At 34.2% G+C, this 20,879-nt stretch overlaps 1 protein-coding gene across 1 annotated transcript in view; it reads right to left on the bottom strand.

Annotated features, from left to right (window-relative positions):
* Nucleotides 1-8,549: 8,549 nt before the first annotated feature.
* LOC106466249 overlaps nucleotides 8,550-20,879 on the bottom strand; it is a 22,687-nt gene continuing 10,357 nt past the window's right edge. Inside the window, exon 2 of the mRNA XM_013926506.1 lies at nucleotides 8,550-8,629. Coding sequence (XP_013781960.1) covers nucleotides 8,614-8,629 — 16 coding nt within the window. The 3' untranslated portion in view covers nucleotides 8,550-8,613. The remainder of the gene's footprint in view (nucleotides 8,630-20,879) is intronic.

Raw genomic sequence — 20,879 nt, 5'->3', positions numbered from 1 at the left:
AGAATGCTGCAAGTTGTTTGGCATACGAAAGACCAGGACCACGCCACTCCACCCACAGTCTGATGGGATGGTAGAAAATGACAATGAAAGTGTCAGAGTTCGTAAAAGTGTTAACCGAAAGGATGGATGATATTCACCATCAAGTGCGTTCAAACTTGAAAACGTCTGCTGATTCCATAAAGCTATGTTATGATAAGAGATCTACTGAAGTCAGCTTTGTACCAGGAGACAAGGTGTGGTTGTATAATCCCAGGAAGAGCAAAGGGAAGTCTCCTTAGTTGTCTTCTTCATGGGAAGGGCCATATGACATAATGGATTGTCTCTCAGATGTGGCTTTCCAAATAAAATGTGGTCGGCGAGGTAAACCAAAAGTGCTGCATGCCAATAGGCTTTGGCGTTATCATGGTCCAGGACATTTCAGTTGTAATGAAGGGAACAATGGAACAAATGATGCTGCTAAAGACGTGTCACCTGAAAAAGCCACTGTCGAAGAAGAAACTCAACCCAATTTAGAGAATGGAAACAGTGAAGAGCTTGATGAAGTTACTACCACTGATGTGACTGTTACTGATAATAGGACGTTTCCTGATGGAGCAGATGAACCCCACGTGAAGCAGAAGCCAACGAGATTGAGGTTAGTACAGAAGAAGATACATTCTGTGAAATTAGGAGACTTTGTTGTATTTTAATTTTGTGTTTGTAAATATTGTATATTTAATCAAGTTATTGTTAATTATCTATTGGGTTAATGTAAGTGTCTATTGTTCGGGACGAACAATACTATGAAAGGGGTAGTGTTACGACAGCGGAAGTCACGTGACGCTGGTAACACGTCACGAGTTTCTAGAAGGATTACGGAAGGTTATCCAAAACGACTTTCTGCTGTTATGACTGCCAAAGAAGCTTCAACCAAATATTAACTGCATAATCATGCTAGGGGTGAAGACTTTTGGAATATGTGTTTTCAAGTTTTTTGAGTTATACCACTAAAGTGAGAAACAATGTACCATTTGTTCTTTGTAATCTTTAGAAATGGGTCTGAGATTAATATTGTTACGACAGCGGAAGTCACGTGACGCTGGAAACACGTCATGAGTTTCTAGAAGGATCATGACTGTTCCTGGCAACTCTAGTGTTTGCCAGACGCCCTCTATTTTTGTATATAAGCCCGGCAAATAAAACGGAGATATACTTGCAGATAGATGGAGATAGAGACAGATAATTGAGTCAAGTGAGTGGTAGTGACCATAAGTACAGTGTGTGAATTATAGCATGTGTTTAAGTTAAAGTCACTGTAGAAATTCTGTGTATTGCAAAGTTGTATTGAGAAAAAATAAACTAGTTTTATTTAAGAAAGGACTTGTGTTGCTGAAGTTCCTCGGGAAGAATTTATACCGAAAATTAACAAACGACGAGATACGTAACAATATGATAAATATTTCTAGCCATTTTAGTTTTGTCTTTCACAAGAATATAACTAAAATTGATTACCAGAACAGGAGGGTAAAGACTTTCGCAAGACACTGTACTTATATTAAAAAGGCTTGATGTAAACAATGCCTAACACAGTGGCATTGTTTATGTAATGAACCTTGATAAGATTGAGTACAAAAGGACTTACCTGAGCCTGCAAAATAATTTAACTAAGCCTACCTAATTCTTTCCATGAAAAGCATTTTTTCCCTATCACAATGTATGTCAGATAATTCAGTGCTCTATATTTTACTATGGTGATGAAGGGCTTGAAAAAATTCCATTTAAAACATTCGCTGTCTGAATCAGACAGCTACTCAGTAAATACATGTTACTGAATTCTTGATGACGAGAAACCCACTTGAAGTAAAAATGTATAGCAGAGACGGCTGGTATAGGTATTAAAAACTTTAATTTAAATAAAGTATAAGAACAACGTTTCGATCTTCTTAGGTCACCTTGAGGTTAACAAAGCTGAATATAACCTAAGAACGTTTAAGTGTGACTTAAACTCTCTTCTTGTACTTTATTTGAATTAAAATTTTTAATATCCATACCAGCCGTCTCTGCTGTACATATAACTGAATATGAGCACACCTAGATTCCGGTATTTATTTATGCTTCCACTCTTGCTTACAAACGAAAAACGTTTATATTGACAGTTCCATTAAGTTAGCCCCCAGTGGCACAGCGGTATGTCTGCGGACTTACAACGCTAGAAACCGGGTTTCGATACCCGTGGTGGGCAGAGCACAGATAGCCCCTTGTATAGCTTTGTGCTTAATTACAAACAAACAAACCATTAAGTTAACTGATAAAAAAAAACAACATTTGTTTCCAAAGAGAAACTGAGAGATTCTGTGAAATCAGTACTGGAACATGATGACACTTTCGCTGTATTGCTGACTGGATAAGGGAAATCACATAGTACATAGCTGTCATTTGATATCAGCTACTTCATGCTTTAGCGATTTTGTATCAGCTTGGCATTCAGGCAGTAATATAGCAAACTAACTAGAGGAAATGAATCATTCGGATTAATCATATTGCAGCATTATAATTCAAATAAAGTATAAAATGACGAAGCAAACTTTAAAAACGTTGTGGTATAAGTTGTTCACAGACATCTTTTTCTTCTAGCAGCATGTCACCAAGCTAAGCTTTTATCATTTTGTTTCCCAATCTCATCGCAAATCTTTATTGAATATGAAGTTATATTAGCTTATAGAGAAAAAAAAATACAGAAAAAGAACTTTGATTACATACTTAACTAAACTATGAATTTTTGAATCTGAGATATAGACATTTACATTAAACCATAACAGACAAGAGCAATTAGAAAGATTGCATGCGTTTATATTGGATAACGTCAAACTTCACCTTCGAAAAGTCAGAAAATCTTTCTCAGATCGAGACTGATCAATGATCAGGATTATTAATTTTAGTGTAATGAGGAGTCTCAACCTTAATGTGCCCAAAAAATTTGGTACAAATCCGATCGCATTTTACAGAATTATTAAGCCAAACCAAACTATCTGCCCATTATAAAAAATGCTTCAAAGTTATCCGGATCCGGACTAAATATAGAGAGGACTGTCTCATACTGCCTTTCCATTTTATATGCAACAATAGCATCTCAGCCTTAGAAGCCTTATTGTCCCATTTCATTACATCGTGGTTGCACCAAGACATCTTTTGCTATATGTCATAACTGACATAACAATTGCGTCTTCAGGATATCACAGACACTAGCTTTCGTTTTGAAACAGAATCCAAGTTTACAGCTTCAGTTGCTGTTGATGATTTTAAGACTCTGCTCTAGCATATAGTTTAATGCGGCCCTTTTCAATTGTGTCAGAAAACAGAAACTGTCTTCATCAGAAACATGATTCTCTGATTGAAACCTATGTGGATTCGCTTCATAATCACCAGAATACATGTACGAGAAATCTTCCCCATGCAGTCTTCTTAAATCAGTGTTTTATGGAGACTTTACCTTCTAGTGTGGACTTAACTCTATGGATCATTCGATTCTCCACGAAATTTAAATGTGTGACTTAACTTATTAGCAAATGTGTCTAAGTTATTGAGCTGGTCCTCATCAAGATGTTTTAGGCATCAAGCGTGCACCACCTGTCCTAAGGCAACTCATTTTGTGTAGTTACTTCCTTAAACTGCTTAAGGAAATGGCCCAATTCCTCCTCCTTCATCATTCCATTAAATACTAGTTTGTTGACCTGTTTCACATCACCATTATAATCAAATAATGCTACAGACAGGTATATGATACAAAAATGTCAACCATTGTGCATCTGAGAAACTGTTAACATTCAGGGAGGTCTTCATCCTCTTCCGAGTCTCTGCAGACTTGAACATTCTAATTCTGTACATGGTATTGGATCATTATATTGTGCCTTATCTTAAAGATCTACTGAATAACAGCAATATGCTTGGTGCTCCACCTCATAATATTGTGTCTGTTTGCAGTGAACTTGATTCATCATTTTCATTCTATCACTCTCTAATCACCCTATTTGTCCACGTTATTTATTAAATGTTTGTTGTTTTCTTGTACAGAGAGGGGTTACATTATACTAGAATGATATGGAACCTGTAAATTAGTAAGTAAAGTGAGAAATACAGATAATACAAAGTTGGAGTGGGATAAAAATGTATCAAACTACTTTAACATTGTTTGGCATTTGTAGGAAGTGTGATTCCACCAACATTTGATCGCTATAAGGAAATATTTGCTACAACTATTTTCAACAAATAATATTAATACACTGTGTATTCAGATCGGGGATATACCTTGTACTTAATACACTGGGAAACAAAATAATATGGATAAACTTAGATCACTAGGACCATCCAGAAAGAGACCTGCAATAAGTCATACTCTAGTCATGGTAAGCAAAGTGTAGTTCTTGTAACAGGTCAGTGGCAAAAATCATCCACATGTATGAGGTAACAGTATGCGACACAATCAAGAAGGATCTCCACCTGGAAAAGCAAAATAGATTGCTTCCACACTAAATCAGCTCAACCATTGCAATCTTAAAACAGATGGAGAATGAAATTAGTATTCCTGTTATTCCATATGAAGACATACAAATCAAGCCACTGGACGCAGTGCCTATGGAGTTTTGTGGAATCTAGTGGTTGAAACGGGCGCTGGTACATCCTCGTGCAATAGATGGATTTGGGAAAGCTATTGAGAGGAGAAGTGTGCTTTGAACATGACAGCCTTTCGTCAGAGTCTGTTACAGTGGAAACTATGCTGCAAGGCTATTGTCAGTTAAGGAGTTGAAGACCTGCGAGGTTTGATCACAAAAGAAATTTTAGTGCTTAATTTGATCATTACAAAATATAATAATATAAATATGTCATATTATATTCTATAGTATAACTTTGTAGCAATTTTTGATGTTACTATTGTTTTGGCCATAAATCATTTTGTTCTTGTTCTTTATCTACTGTAACCATTGTTTTTGAAAAATTGTTAAAAAGTGCTGAATTTTCAGTTTGGCAAAGTAAATTAAGTTGCCAAATAATATTCCTTATTTTATTTTAGTTACCTCTTCGTTTTCCGGTATTCTACTTCTCACTCAAATTATTTAAGAATTAGTATCCTTTTTATCTAGTTTTTTTCTTACAGTACAACGATTTTATAGATTTCCGAAATTCCAGCAAAGACAACAAAATACAGTTTTACTCTATCCAAAACAGCACAAAAACTAACTGCAAAGTATCGAGTACACGTGCCATTTGATATAATTTCGAAACAAATTGAAAATATTTGTATGGATAATATATAATATTAACATAATCATCCATTTATCGACTGTGAAGTAGTTAATAGTCTGCAGTTGTTACCGCGACCGAATATTTGTGAGTGAAATAAGAATGCCATGAAAAAAGTATCTTTATATAACAGTTCAAAATATTCAGAATTTGCTATAGATAAGGAACACTATTTGAATTATTAGCTGTGTAATATTATAAACAAACTAATGTACAGAAGTGGATGAAATTACTAAGAGACCAATAAGTTTCAGTAAGCGATATGAGACATATTTCGTCAAACAATAACATTGCATTGTTATTTTGAAAATATAAAACTACAAATAATAAATTTTATACCAGAAGTTTCTAATAAAACTACAGAAATTTTTAAATCATTTCGACACACATGCTTACATGCCAATATAATGCGTTTTTAGAGTAATTATAAAATTACTGATATTATATGCTTGTTTAAATTTTGGTATAGAACCTTCTTTGCAGGAGTTTTTAAATTGTGTACTGCTTCGTTTTGGAATTGTTATATCGTTTTATAATTCAAGAGTAATAAGGGCAACTACATCATATTTTCATAAATTTCACACCAACAGTGTTTCAATGTATCATTTCCTTTGCACTTATATAATGTACTCAAGTATTTTACTATAAACGAAATATACAGTTTAAAAACGTAAAGAAAATTTAAAAAATGCATAGTTGTTTCTTAGAAAATTAAGTTTTGTCCCACGTGTAGAAATATAGACGGTTAATTTCTTTTTTTCTTTTTGTATGCCCTCCAGTAGCACAGCAGTATGTCTGCGGACTTATAACGCTAGAAACCGGGTTTCGATACCCGTGGTGGGCAGAGCACAGATAGCCCATTGTGTAGCTTTGTGCATAGTTTAAAACAAACAAACAATTTTTTTTTTGTATAGTCTCAAAAGCATTATTTTTTCCTTATTTTGTACGCATATGGAGCCCACTCTTTGAAAATAAAATATATTTTAATGGATTATGCTCTTATAATTATACTTAACTAGAACTAAGTACAAAATCAAACTTCAACTTTGCTATTTGAGGTCTAATGTTATACCAAGCATATATCTTTCCAAGCTAATTTTATCTATAAGTTTTCTGGAGATAAGTAACATACATAAAAATCATCTGTAAAATAAACTGAAATTATTATAAAACCTATAGATTTGGTTAGTTTCTCTTTTTTTTTTTAATTTTGTAACAGGGCTAAATTAGAGTTGACAGTTTTCTTTTCTTTTTCTCCACCGGTTGAGAAAATAAGAATATTTGTCACAACACGGTAATTTCAAAATTTTATGGCTGTCATCAGCTACATGTAAAGTCTGTGTAAGCAATTAAGTTATGAATAAAGATAATAATTATAATAAAGGTATTCCACTGGCTAAGGATGATATTCTCAAAGATTCCGTGGCGTCATCGATGGGGCTTGACACCAACAAAAAAACTCTTGTCATCTATTGACATTTAATGTTGTCCAAAATATTGAGAACAGTTATGTCAACTTTCTACTTTGGTGTAACTTCGAAGACTGTCTTTTTAATTATGCTCATCAACATGTTACAGTTTGAAGTTTGGTAGGATGAATCCGTTGTTAGACTAGAGTAGATAGTTCCATATTATGGGCAGTGACGTCAGGTCCTACTAATCCTGATTCCTTGGGCTGGCTTAACCTAATTTCTACTTTTTCGTTGCTTGTCCGAGTCTTCTCCCTTTGCCACAAATAAATACGCTGTATAGACGCTGCACCACAGAACACAATTCCTAAGCCTATCACTACACTAGTAATTATGGCTGGGACTTTGTGAAAGTGAATAAATGTGAATAATATCACACCTGCAAGAAAGAATATGTAAATGATAACTCATTAATAGCATTATATTACTTAGAAATGCAAGTGCAGTATGTTTCCGGTGGAGAGCAGACATTATCAAGATCAAGTCCATAAAAGGAAAACTATACTCATAACCCTAAATAGAGCTTGATTGTGTGTAATCCTTACGTTTCGTGTTCAAATCATTGATGATTTTAAACATTCTGTTATCTTAATTTTCTTAAGGCCAATCATTGATGTTTGACGTGGCACTGACTTTTGATTTCGTTTCACATGAATATGTTTAGTTTTTTTGCACTTACTTGAAATTCATTAAGTAGTTTTCAATAAAAAGTTGTGTACAGAAATACAATCGTAAGGAATGTGTAAAATAATTTCTCTCTCTTTTCAATTCTTTTTTTTTTTAATTGAAGGGTTAAATATATAACTACGTGTCTGTACCAAAAGACAGAAAAATATCTATAGACTAATCAATGAAAACTACATTAGTGTTCAGTTTTAAGCTTCTCAGTGGCTCAGAGGTACGTCTGGGAACTTATAGTGCTAAAATTCGGGTTTTGATACTTGCAATGGACAGAGCACAGATAGCATATTGTGTAACTTTGCGATTAACAACAAGTAAACAAAAGTCAGTTTTCTAAAAGGTACAGTTTAGCTGTACGTGTAACTCATTTAATTATGTCGAGGAAAACACCTGATACGTATAAACAAAAAGGCGAATACTAGAAGTGACTTAATCTTTACAGTTTTTTTTTCGTTTAAAAATACTTGAAATCATATATCGCAATACTTATAGATTCAAGAATAAATAATGTAGGACAAATAGTTTATTGATGTTACATCCTTCTAGTTTTCAGTTAACATTTGCTTTATTTCAGCTAACCATATAAAGTAATGATTAATTCGGCTTATGTCCTACATTCATTAAAAATAATAATATTACAGCTTTGGAAAACATATCATTAATTCTAAGGATTTTTCCTTAATAGAAAAAATAAAGAAAGTTAAAAGTAGCCATGAAGACTTATCATGATTTCTCGCTTTAGAAAAACTTAGTTTAACGCAAAGCTACAGAGTACAGAGTAGGCTATCTGCGCTGTGCCTCGCTGAAAATAAAGAAGCATATGATGATGTTGAAAGATGATCACGAACATTGAATTCAGTGGAAAATTGTTGAGGAGAATTTTAAGTGAAAGAATTCCACAATAACCATACTTTGTGAGATATTTAGAGAAAAAACGAAAACCATCGATTATGTATGTCTGGAGACAATTAATGGCTTGTGATCGTGACAAATTATAAATACTGATATAGATATATATATATGAAATAATGATAATAATAAACGAAATATAATAACCAAAAATATCTTTAGAATACGATACACTAAAAATTATGATACTTTTGATCCATGAACCTACCAGTGAAAAATATGGGTATGGATAAGAAAAAACCGCCAATTGCGATGATCCTCGTGTAAGAACTTCTCTTCAAAACTTTTCTGTCCTGTAAGTATGACAAAATATTAATATTTACAAAATAACAACATATAAATAAGTTTGATTTATGTCAACAATAACAAACGGAAAAATCGTATGAGATACAATGCATTTATGAAATAAACTAGTCTGTACGAATTTACGTTGTTAAACAACTGTTATTGTTTTTGTTCTTTTAGCACAGGGCTAAGAAATGGGTCATCTATGTTTTGTCTATCGCGGGTTATCTAACCCCGGAGAAAAATAGCGTTGTAATTATATAATGCTATGTTTTCACTTACTTAAGTAAGTGAAAAATATCATTATATAATTAACATTGCCTCAAAGACGTTTGAAAGATCTAAGGGCAAATTCATTTTAAGAATGCAGGGAGAAAATTTATTTGAGTTTTATTAGATATTATTTTCGAAAGGACAAATGCGTTAAACGTTTGTTGTCAATTATGTACACAGAAACGGTTGTGTATAATATATATATCATTCTTTATATATAAAATGAAAAATCCTAGACTTAATTGAAACTTAAAAACAATTTTTTTTGGAAATACGTTAAATCGTTCACATCAAAAAAGGTCAATAGCACTTTAAAATCATAGACAGCTAGAAACTGAACGAGGGCATCAGTTTAAGCTTGCAAAGAACAATAAAACTTAAAAAGGGTTAAATATTTTAAGCATTATGGTAGAAACGCTATTATGACAATATTAAGACACTATTTTCAGACTTATTGTATTTTATAACACTACTTTCTTTATTCAGTCTCTTACAGATATACTTTGAAGAAGAGTGTATAATAATATTTCAATCACACTATTTCTGACATATCCATTGCCAATGAATCTTTTCGCTCAATGTCAGAGCTCATAAGGCTGGCTGGATTACAAAATACAGTAGTGGTTGAAACATTATATGCACAAGCACTTGTTAGAACAACAATCATTATCGTGTGAACGCCTGGCTATTGTAATAGTCTTAAACTTCGCCAAGAGTCTTGAATTAATCGATTTTGTACTTAATATTCCTCACATCAGAATAATAGCAACTAAACTTATTCTTGAATCTATGATTTGTATGTGTAAATCTGGTTCACTTATCTTTAAAACTGCTATCTCTAACTTTATGTGCTCTATATCTTATTTTACTATTCTCCTCTTTGTCTATCTACATTGTCATTTTGTTATTCCCAATTTATCAGTCTTTCCCATTCCTATGCAAATTTAGTTTAAACTCTCTATAATGAATATCTTTAAAGTTTCCCCAAATATTCTGCTACCTAAGCTGTTCAAGATACCCATCTGTACCATATAATTCACCTTTACTTTGGAAACTATCATATAAGTTCTATCAGCCCAGCTGTTACTCTAAGCACATACCTATTAATATTTGGTTTAAACCTTAGATCCTAAGTAATTCATTCCTATATCGAGCCCGAGGGAACACTTCCGAAATGACTCTACATGTATTTCTATCTCTAAACCTCTGATAGAATAATTTATACTTTTTGAAGCAGCTCTTCTGATTTATAATTTCATCACCATTCGCTCCTACATGCACTACAAAAAGAAAATGGTCCTTAGTATCAGAAACTATAATGTCAAAAAGCTCTATAATGTCCTATACTTTATCTGTGGAGAAAATTCTAGCTCTAGTCTTTATTGGTATACTTAATGAGACTGTTCACCATTATGTAATCCTCCTAACATCCTTTTCTTCCCAATTTCAGGTAGTCAAATGTTGAAATACACTAGCGACAGTTATATGTAGTTAATTTTAAACAGAGCAATCGGTTAAATTTACGAAGCACTTGTTATTGAAAAGACCACGTAACTGTGAGCTTGGTTTACTCTTGGAATACCACAGCTTACTTCAATTGCGGTGGCATTTTGGTACTGTTTGTAAGTATTTGGTTACTGTGAAAACGGTAGTTGATCAAATGTTTCTGGTACTTCAAAACTATTTCTCTTTTGCACTCCTTGGAAGGTATTGATCAAAATACGACTCTGAAAGATTGCTAAGTGTCCTCAAGTACTTTAGCAAGTATAACAAGGCTAAATATAATAAGACTTAGTATTGGGCAGAAACGCTTTCCAGCCTCACCCTACTCGCCTCCTGAAAACATAGTAGACATCATGTACCATACAAGACCAGCATGGAGCTTTCTGGCAAAGCCACAAGCCAATAAGTGTTTGAGTAGCCTCGAATAGTGACACCACTGCCATGGTGCTGAGTTACTCAAGTAAACAGAGAGGAAATTTGATGCTTAACAATATTTGCAACTTCCTGCTTTTCGGAATGGGTTGACATTTGCTCTGCAGTTATTACATTGAATGATATTAGAGATGGATCCTTCCCTCTGCTAAAATGGAGAGAAAGTGGGGAGTGAAACGGCTCATGCTTTTATCAAATAGGGGTTTAGCAAAGTCAGGTTTATATCACTTTGTTAAGTAGCTTCAGTGGGTAACCTTGGAATTTTTGGACCTAGGATCAAATGTTGTAGTGTTGACTACTACGTTTAAGAGGTCCAAAACTTGATTACATAGAGTAGTGACCAACTTTTTAGCTGTGAGTTCACTGTATCAGATTTGTATTGGTGCATTGACCCATTAGAGAATAGATCCACCTAACAGCCAGAATTTAAGACTTGAAAACTTAGCTGCATACACCAATAAATTGCAGTACTTACCATATGAATCAAACCTTAGTATTGTGAAAGCAGAATGAGAAAATAGTTTGGCTGATTAATTTATGAAAGTACTTTCTAGTGAGTTTATGTGATAACCCTAGGCCATTAGATACATTATCTCTTACTGAAGTTATGCCAAAGTATGAAGTGACAGCCTTAAATAAGTTGCCAGAACAAAGCAAACGAAATTTGCAGCAATAGCTGCAGTGTGGCTTTGCTAGAGTCTCAGCTCCTACATTTGTCAATGCTACATTACAGGACTCTGTAACATACATTTCCACCCAACAGACACCGTATAGAAGTCTGGTTCAACCTGATGAACATCATTATAGCAGAAGAGATTCTCTTAACCTGCTGCTCCATCTTTCTTATCGGTGTAAACTGTGAGACATCCTGTTCCATGGAGAGAGAGCAAGGAAGGACATGCTTGCTAAACTATAGACTTTTTGACATTTTTGACATAGTTCCCCTCTCTGTGCAATCAGAATTGTAAGTTTTAAATTTAGATGTTTTACATAAATCGCCTGTACACCTAAAGGACTGCAATTCTATGATGACATAACAAAATGTCGATTCAAATATTATTTCAGGATGTAAAAATATTATGATTTCGTCTAACACACAAGTAATGTTTTTTGGTGTTTTACAGTCACAATTTCAAATGCATCAACAGTTAAAATTTTGACAGAAGTGATATCTCAGGCACTGTTTTCTTTCAACAAATTTATTCATGCTTCCTAAGACAGATATCTCGTCAAAAGTAAGTAAAGTTATTGGTTAGAATAATTGTTGGTACAATGTGTAAAAGAAAAGTCTCCAAAATTAGCAATATGGTTTCTATTACTTAAATTCAACATGCAAATATATGTTGCTAGTATATTTGAGGTCAGTAGTGGAAAAGCGTGTACTTTCGACCAGAAAAAACTATAACAACTACTAAAAGTGTTTATCAAAATATTTGTTGGAGAAGATAGTCTGATGAGAAGAACAAGCCTTCCCCAGAAAAATAGATAATAGAGAAGTTAAGTACCAGATGACAATCCTAGGCATTATGCTAACATTTACTGCTCCCTCATGTGGAGGCCAGCTTCTTTGTAGGAGGTAGAATATAGTTTCTTTACTAATGTTACCAGTGGCCTTCTGGCTATTTATTGTTCTGATGATCCCCTACCTTTTGCTCTTCCAAGCTACACCATACAGTACTTTGTTTTCCAGCAGTATCATTCCCTTTTATTGTCAATGAAGGTCTTCCCAGATTACCCTTTATACCTTACTACTGCATAGGAGGTCGATATCCTGCCAGTAGAGTTGTGCCAAATTTGGTATAAGGGCTTCTTTTCCTAGCTTTTTAGCTTTCTCATTTAGCGTTATCCCTATTGCTTTGTTCTTTGCCATCCACTCGGAAACCAATCACTTTGATTTTTATGCAACACTGCTTGTGAGACAGTCGATGATAGATAGGAGAGCTTGCTTTATGACTTCCAACTCTTTCATTGTGCAACTTGTTGGAGCTTGAAAGCAGAATGTTGTTGTTCCATAAGATTATGAATACCCAACAGCTATTTTTTTTTCATCTGCGGTGTAAGAACATCTGTGGCTATGATGACAAGTTTAATGTAGTATTTATAAAGATGCTGACAGGCTCTTTCTGCTTTACTTTCTGCCCAATCTACAAATTGTTTGTCTAGGCTGAATTCCACAGATCGCAGTGGCCCCTTACATTTATTCCACACGGGAGCATCTGAGGCCTGACTATCTAAGTGGAAGCTATATAGTACCTGTCCACCCATGACTGTGTCTTGAGGTACTTCTTAGGCAATCAATCCACTAACTGGTCGGTGTCTGTTGGGTCAAGGCAGCGGCTCAGTGATGGATTGCATGCCCTTTACAATACAATGCCATAGTGAAGAATGTTGCTTGTAAGTTCTGATGGTACTGTGCAATGATGCTGTGGCTTATGAGGTATAATAAGGCTGAATGACGTTGACTGAAGTATCTATCACTTCTAAATTAAGGACTGCTAGTGAAGACAGCCCTCGAGATGGCTTTACGCGTAATTCAACAAAAAACAAAACAATCTTATCTAGCTGCATATCAACCATACTGATCAACAGTAGTGCATAATCCAAGATGATGTGGATAATTATTTCTAATACTTTATATCAATGATGTATTGATGCTTGGTCGCATATTTTGGGTTGCCATTAGAAACCTAGGCATTGTATTTTAATGTTTACATTAGGCCAGAAGCTGAAGCCAAAGAAAAGTTCTCTCATTGAAATACACATCGAGTTTGTCGTACATACAGTAAGTAGGGATGAAAGCTTTACAATCCTTAAGATAAAAGTAGTGATAGATTGGCTCAAACCTATGAATAAGAATAAAGTCTAAATCTTCTTTGACTTTGCGACATAGAGTCTTTCTAGCCAACATTTCTACTATAGCAGCCTGACTTTTGGTATCAAATAAAGTTATATCTCATTTTATGTGGTCCGAGGACAGCGCAGAGTGATTTCAGTTAGTAAAGTGTGCCTTGGTAATGTACCATTGTTAGCTTATCTGAGGCGAGACAATCCATTCATCCTGGAAACCAATACTGAATCACGAACAAAGTTATCATAAATGCATGATAGTGTGAAGTGTGTTATACATTCTGCAAGCTGAATGCCACTACTGAATAACGAAGAAAGAACTGATTGCAGTTGTGGCATACAAACGCCATTTTTTCCACTATTCATGTGGTAGCGAACTTAATGGTAGAGTGAATCATGTATAACTGAAGTGGCTGATGAACTTTATCAAGCTGGAAGGTATAATTGCAGGTTGAATCACAACTTTTCATGGATACATTTTACTGTACAATATCAACTATGGTGGGTAGCATGCAAATACAAATGAACTTTCCTACTGGAAGGCGAGAGCTTGTCTATTTGTAGAGTGTGTCCAAAACCTGAACACAATGTTGCCTTGAAACTAAAAGAGTCAAATTCCAGTAATGTTTGAATGCTAAATATTACACGAGACTAGATACTAGTTAGTCAAATTGCAACCAGTTGAATGATTATTTTTAACTGCTCTATGGAAAGTAGCTGCATTGGAAGTATCAGAATCTAATACTTACCTCTTGAGCAGCCAATTTTAATGAATATGTATGTGAAGATTTCCAGTCAGATTTGTTATCATTCTGTTGTTATAAGATTTACGAAAATTTAGTAAAATTCGCTGTAGTAACAGGAATAAGTTAAAGTTAATGTTATCACATATTATCACACGGTTTTCCTTAAGTTACAGTTAACTAATTTTTATATTAAATAATAAAAGAGAATGGAGACATTTTTACAATAGTTTTGTTATCATTGTTAAAATAATCTTTTGATGGTAAATAAGTGTACAACACTGAATGTATTGTCACTACAGCATTATTTCCGCGCTCTCTATATCGTTTGAATGTAACTACTAGTTATAGCTTGCTCTTGCAAGCGCATTCTTCTCTGCATTGAAGCTTGTCAAGAGCCGCGTAGCACCGTGGCAGAGCAGTGTCTCAATGACTTGATGGTGCTGTCGGTTGAGTCAAACCAAATGAAGTCGATCAAGTTAGATGTTATTCATGTTCTATCATTCTGCACAAAAAGCATGCAATTTTGACAAGTGCATAGTGGTACATAACTTATTAAATGCATGTTACAATATCAGCTACTTGATATCCGTGTAACAGCGTAATTTGACAAACTAAGTTCTGATCTAATATCAGTCATATACATAAGCTTGTATATTTCAGTATTAGTACTTGTGACTTTAATTCACACATTGGGAAAATGCTTTTTGTTCTCATGTCATTAACACATTTAATAATTATGCTTTGCACTGGAACTTTTCAACATAGCCTTTATTCTTAACATAGTGTATAACTGTAATAAGAAGTACAAACTATATTAAATATCGAAATGACTTGTTAATTTTTCCGGGTAAATAGGACAAAGTAAAGTTAACCGCTTTTAAACTAAAACAAAATTGAAATTCTAATTTCTTCTGACAAGTTAATAAGTCGATAACATTTGATATTTACAAATAATACAAACTGAAACATGTTTGAATTATATAAATCTGGATTGCCAAGGTTAGATTAACTTCCATACAAGTATTTTTTTTGTACATTTGTTCACAAGTCTCTGCCTTGTTACATAAACAACATGGAAATCTTTAACTTTCCACTCTGGAATACCTCTCTCGTGATAAACACATTCCCAGTGGTAAGTTTCATTAGAAATACTACTATTCAATAATGTACGTAAGTAAAATCACAAATTCTAAATAAGATAAATTCTAAACATGTATTCACAAAACATCAACATCCGAGAAAGATTAATGTTAATGTTCATTGTAAATATTAGAAATGAGAAACATTTTATTCAAAAGAGGTGATATGTGTAAACATAGATTTCTCTGTCTCATGATGCGATGATCCTGAAAATAATTAAGGATTTTACAGTATACCAACAATATATCCAAGTGTTCTACCATGTAAGTAATGAAATATGATATATCTCTGTCAACAAAACAGAAAATGTTTATTCATTTAGAGTGTAAGATTTCAGTGTGTAGACTCAGAAAACTAGTTTATCTACTATTTTTGTGTTTAAAAACAGCTATCTAAGAAATAATATTCACATTGGATCCCTTCTCATCAAGTTTGGCAATGGTGCAAAAACCCATGTTGATAATTCTTTCATGATGATGAGTAACCCACTTGAAGTAAATAATATATATATATATATATATATAGTAGAGACGGCTGATAGTGGGTATAGAGAACTTTTATGTAAAAACGACCCAAAACAAATAAACAACACTTTCGTACCTCCTTAGGTCATCATCAGGTTAAGAATGAGATTTGAAAGAATGACCGTTATTGATTACGTGTCGTTGTAAATATTTAACCTATTATATGGTAGTTAACATTAAAGAATAATTAGTACGGATATAAAACTGTTCTTTGGTGCTGGTTTAATGTGGATTCTTGTATTAGAAGAGCTTCTTTAATTTTCCGTTTGTTTGCTTTGGTTTCTTTACTTAATATGTCAGTGTTTTCTATGGTTATACTGTGGTTATTTGAGATAAAATGTTCAAAAACAATGAAGAGTAATTTTTGCTGTTCATTGAATCTGGTTTCTATTTTTCGGCTTGTTCCTCCTATATAGAAATCATGGCAGCTGTTGCATTGCCAGAGTAGTTTTACATAGTATAGATTTTAATTTTGTACCTGGTTTTGTTGAAATAATTTAGTGTTTACTGAAATGTTATGTTTCATTATGAGTTTTTTTTCCAAACGTTAGTTAATTTGTAGCTGATATCTGGAATGTACTGTATACAGCAGTGTTGTGTTTCGTTGTTAGTTGTTTCATTGTCTTTTGGATTATGTTGTTGATTGCGGTTTCTGTGAATAATTCTTTCGACAGCTTTTGTGGGATATTTATTCACGTGATTAAGTCTTGTTTTATTTGATTGACTTCTTCGTTAAGGTCGTCAGGTGAGCAAAGTATTCTGGCTGTGTTTATTAGGTTTTCTAGTATGTTGAGTTTTTGTTTCTAGTGCCGAGTTCCAGGGAATGTACAAGCCAGTATGAGTGATTTTTCTGTGGATTTTTTATTTAAACTGTGTATTTGTTATTGTGATATAGGTGTTTAGAAATGCTTGTTGTTGATCTTTTTCGTATTCACTGGTGAAATTAATATTTGGGTGTGTGGCGTTAATGTGTTTGAAAAAATTACGTACGTGTTCTATAGATGTGAATCCGGCAAATGTATCGTCTACATATCTGTACTAGTATAATGGTGGGTGTAAAGCAGAACTGATGGCTTGAAATTTAATCTGTATCATAAAAATGTTGGGTAGAATAGGTTACTCCGGATTGCCCATAGTAAACCATTTATTTGTATATAGTGTTGGGCGTTGAACATAAAGTTAGTTTTAGAGGTGGTTAATTCTAAAAGAGTTACTATTTAGTTGTTGTATGTGCACGTGTGGGTTGGGGTCTTTGATGTAAAGTTCTAATGCTATGTTACAGGCTTCTGTGGTGGGAACTTCAGTGAAGAGAAAGAGACATTAGGGCTTTGTGGTTTAGTTGATCTTGTACAGTTCTAAAGTTGAAGGCGTCTTTGACAAAGAAACATCTATTAAAGTGTCCGCAAGTATAAATACAATTTGTCAAGAAACGAATACCAACTACATCCTAAAACTACTTCTTTCTGAAGTTAGGAAGTTAATACGCATTTATCTAGCAATACTAGTCACGACTGCAACCGCTCACAGAACATTCTCTACATTGCGCAGGCTCAGAACATATCTGCTGACGATTGAGACGCAAGCTCGTCTCAATCACGGCATGGTCAAACATGTTCAAACGACGGAAACGGACTTGTGGAGTTAACTGCTGTGGCTGCTGACTTTATTAGCTCAAATGAAAGGAACCTACATTTCCTTGACAAATTTTAAACACTACGTTGTTTGTAACTTTTTGTATATCTTATATTATGATTATTAATTTATTATCCGAAACATTCTTATTATTTGTATGACTTACGATTTTGTAGTAGCCAGTAAACAATTTAATTTGTGAAATGTTTAATAGTACTTCAAAGCGTCTTTACTGATTGTCAAACAATTTTTATTTTCTTATTCATTTACGACTCCCCCCCCCCCCCCCCCCATGATTTTGTGCCTGCTATAATCATAGAATACTACACTGATAAAATAAGAAATATGTGTATGATTCTGATGCGGTATGAAATCGTTTCAGAATTAACAAACACTTGTGCTGAAGCTTCTAGTTCGTATATTCAATGAAGAATCTAACTAGGCGGTAAAACATTTGGCATCAAATTTAAGCTTAGAATCTTGACTGTAAGAAATTACAAACAAACAAAAACATGTTGCCATCACCGCAAGCTTGTGCGAGATGAGAAAATAGGCCAATATCTTGGTAACTTGTATTATTTTAGTATTTGTATTATTTAATATTTATATTATTGGATATTATTTCACAAGAAATTTGATTTATTGGACCTAGGCGCTCTACTCTTTGTGTTTGTGAAAAAAAGTGCATATTAGATAATTTGCATAAAATCATTTAATATGAACGAATCCAATACAAACATACAGCCGGTGAAACATTAGGTACCAATAGGCCTAAAATCCAGAGATCGCTAAGCACTGGCACACAGTGCCTGCGCCCCGATTCTATTTGATAGGGCCCTGAATCCCCAATTGGTGTCTTGAAAAATCAGAATAGAATCGATATCACACTGAAACGCCGAAAATTCCAGCGCTTATGGGCTCGAGCTTCGAATATTTTATGTACCTAGCATTGCCACGGCTAAAATCTGTGATAAAAATAGCGTAAATTGAATATTTTGTTTTACACATTCTTCTTAATTTGTGCATTTCGTACCCAAAATTAGACGTGTGTGAAAATAACCTTTAAGATCTATCCTTTGTCTCTAACAAGTCACTTCCCAAGAAGCTTCTCCTTCAATTCCAGAACTCGTTGGTTGGTATGGATGACTAGAACTAAAATATTTTCTAAAAGTTTATGTATATATGCAGTATAATACTTAAATATTATAAATAACTGTGAGATCTGTCCGTTTTCTCACTTTTCTCTGTTTGCAACCACGGAACCACATTAATTGAAAAGCTATGAACCTAAGTTCTGATTTGATGTATTATCTTCAATGATTTATTTCATTTGAGGCTGTAAAACCAAATATTAGCTTGAAGTTTCAAAGGAAAAATATTATTTCATGCAAACTAGTTAACTTGCATATTTTTAAACAAATTTTGGTAACTCTCACCTTACATAAATTCCTAGGACAGATTGATCAAATGTTATATTACATTATCCGTAATTCTTAAAAAACCACTAAAACAATCTATGGTACCATGGAAACAGTCCATTTTCTCAGCTCTCACGCATATTGGCCGATGGTAGCATTAAATTTCTTAAAGGTAAGACCAAGCCTCACTATGACGTATGTTGCCAAATGTTTTACTTTCTCTGTGTCCGTTCCGATGGAAAGTAGTAGTCTGTTGCAGCAATATAAAAGGTATATGACACCCACTAAATACGTCGCAGTTTATCAAACCCTAGTGGTTAGTGGTTAGAGTCCATAGTTCACGTCACGATGCTACAAACTTGCGCTTCATACTAATGGGCCATTGGTGTGTTATAGGAGTGATGATCAAATTCCAAGATTCGATTAGAGTAGTCCCAGGGTTTGCGGTGGGTTATATTGACTATCTGCGTATCCTATAGTCTAGGCTTTCAGTTCAAAACAAGGAAAGGCTAGCGTAGATAACCCTTGCGTAATTTTGCAAACATGAGAAGGAAACAAGACAACAATACTATGGCAAATACAAAGATTGAGTATCTTATATCAAAACGATTTTGGAGCCTCTCCACGTTGTTACAGTTCACGTCGCTACATCCTGTCATGTATTACCAAACGACAATGTATGTTGACAATAACTCTGCGGTGTAATTGCCATTGTAAAGGCTCCGTCGCGAGGCTATCGTATCTGAAACACACCACTCCTCTCTACTTGCCTTCCATAATCCATACAGTGTACGATGACGCAGGTTTCCAAGTGCCCGTTTAAACAGCCCAATCACACAGAAATCTGTGGGCGCTCGTCCTGTGACATGAATACCCGTTTCTTTCTCCAGCTGCTTGAGGTATGCGACGGTTGAACCAATTTGTCATCGAGAAACTTGTGTCGCTTTTCTAGACAAAGATCCTACTTAATTAGCACTGATGTCTGGGACACTTGTACAGCTTTTGCCCCTGACTTTTGTGATCATGAATTCTTAATTTTATCAGATGCTACACTTTGCTTACCACGGTTGTGTTACAACCTGGTACAGGTCTGGAAGCTCTTGGTACTTGAAGTTGTTCCATATGTATATATGTATTCCAATGTTATTAAATACAAGGGATATCCAAATTTGCAAATCCGAAATCCCCAATTTGAACATATTTTTATAATCTAAAGTATATGAATATTTGCATCGGAAAGGGTTGTTACATATTCTTTTGAAAAGCGATCAGTATTCAGTGCAATCACACCCCTTACGTAACGTCAAACAATGTGAATAGTGGCCAATGACACTTTTTCTTCACTTCACCTATCCATTGTATAGGTTTTCCCATAGTGAATATGAAGCACGTTCACACGAACAATATATTTGATACTTTTCACTATGATATAGATCCAGCTCATCTGTTTTTTGTTAACTTGTGTTCAGGGCTACTGATGAGGTGTGGAATTCTCCGAAACTAGGATAACCCAGTAACGCATGTTGACCAAAAGTGTAGATTGAACTGGACCTCCCTTGAACTTAGACTTCGAGATTAAACAATTTTCGGAATTTTAAGTTTATTTTTTTATATCTACTGTTGCGCAGCTATATAATTTGAAGAACTGAATAGTTGTGAATGACACTTTTTCTTCACTTCACCTATCTAATATAATAGTTTTTTCATAGTGACTATAAAGCACGTTCACATCAACAGTATATC

This window comes from Limulus polyphemus, unplaced genomic scaffold (assembly GCF_000517525.1).
Source record: "Limulus polyphemus unplaced genomic scaffold, Limulus_polyphemus-2.1.2 Scaffold2205, whole genome shotgun sequence".
Lineage (NCBI taxonomy): Eukaryota > Metazoa > Arthropoda > Merostomata > Xiphosura > Limulidae > Limulus > Limulus polyphemus.
The sequence above is the reverse complement of the archived record's forward strand: the minus strand, read 5'-3'. Positions and strand labels throughout refer to the sequence as shown.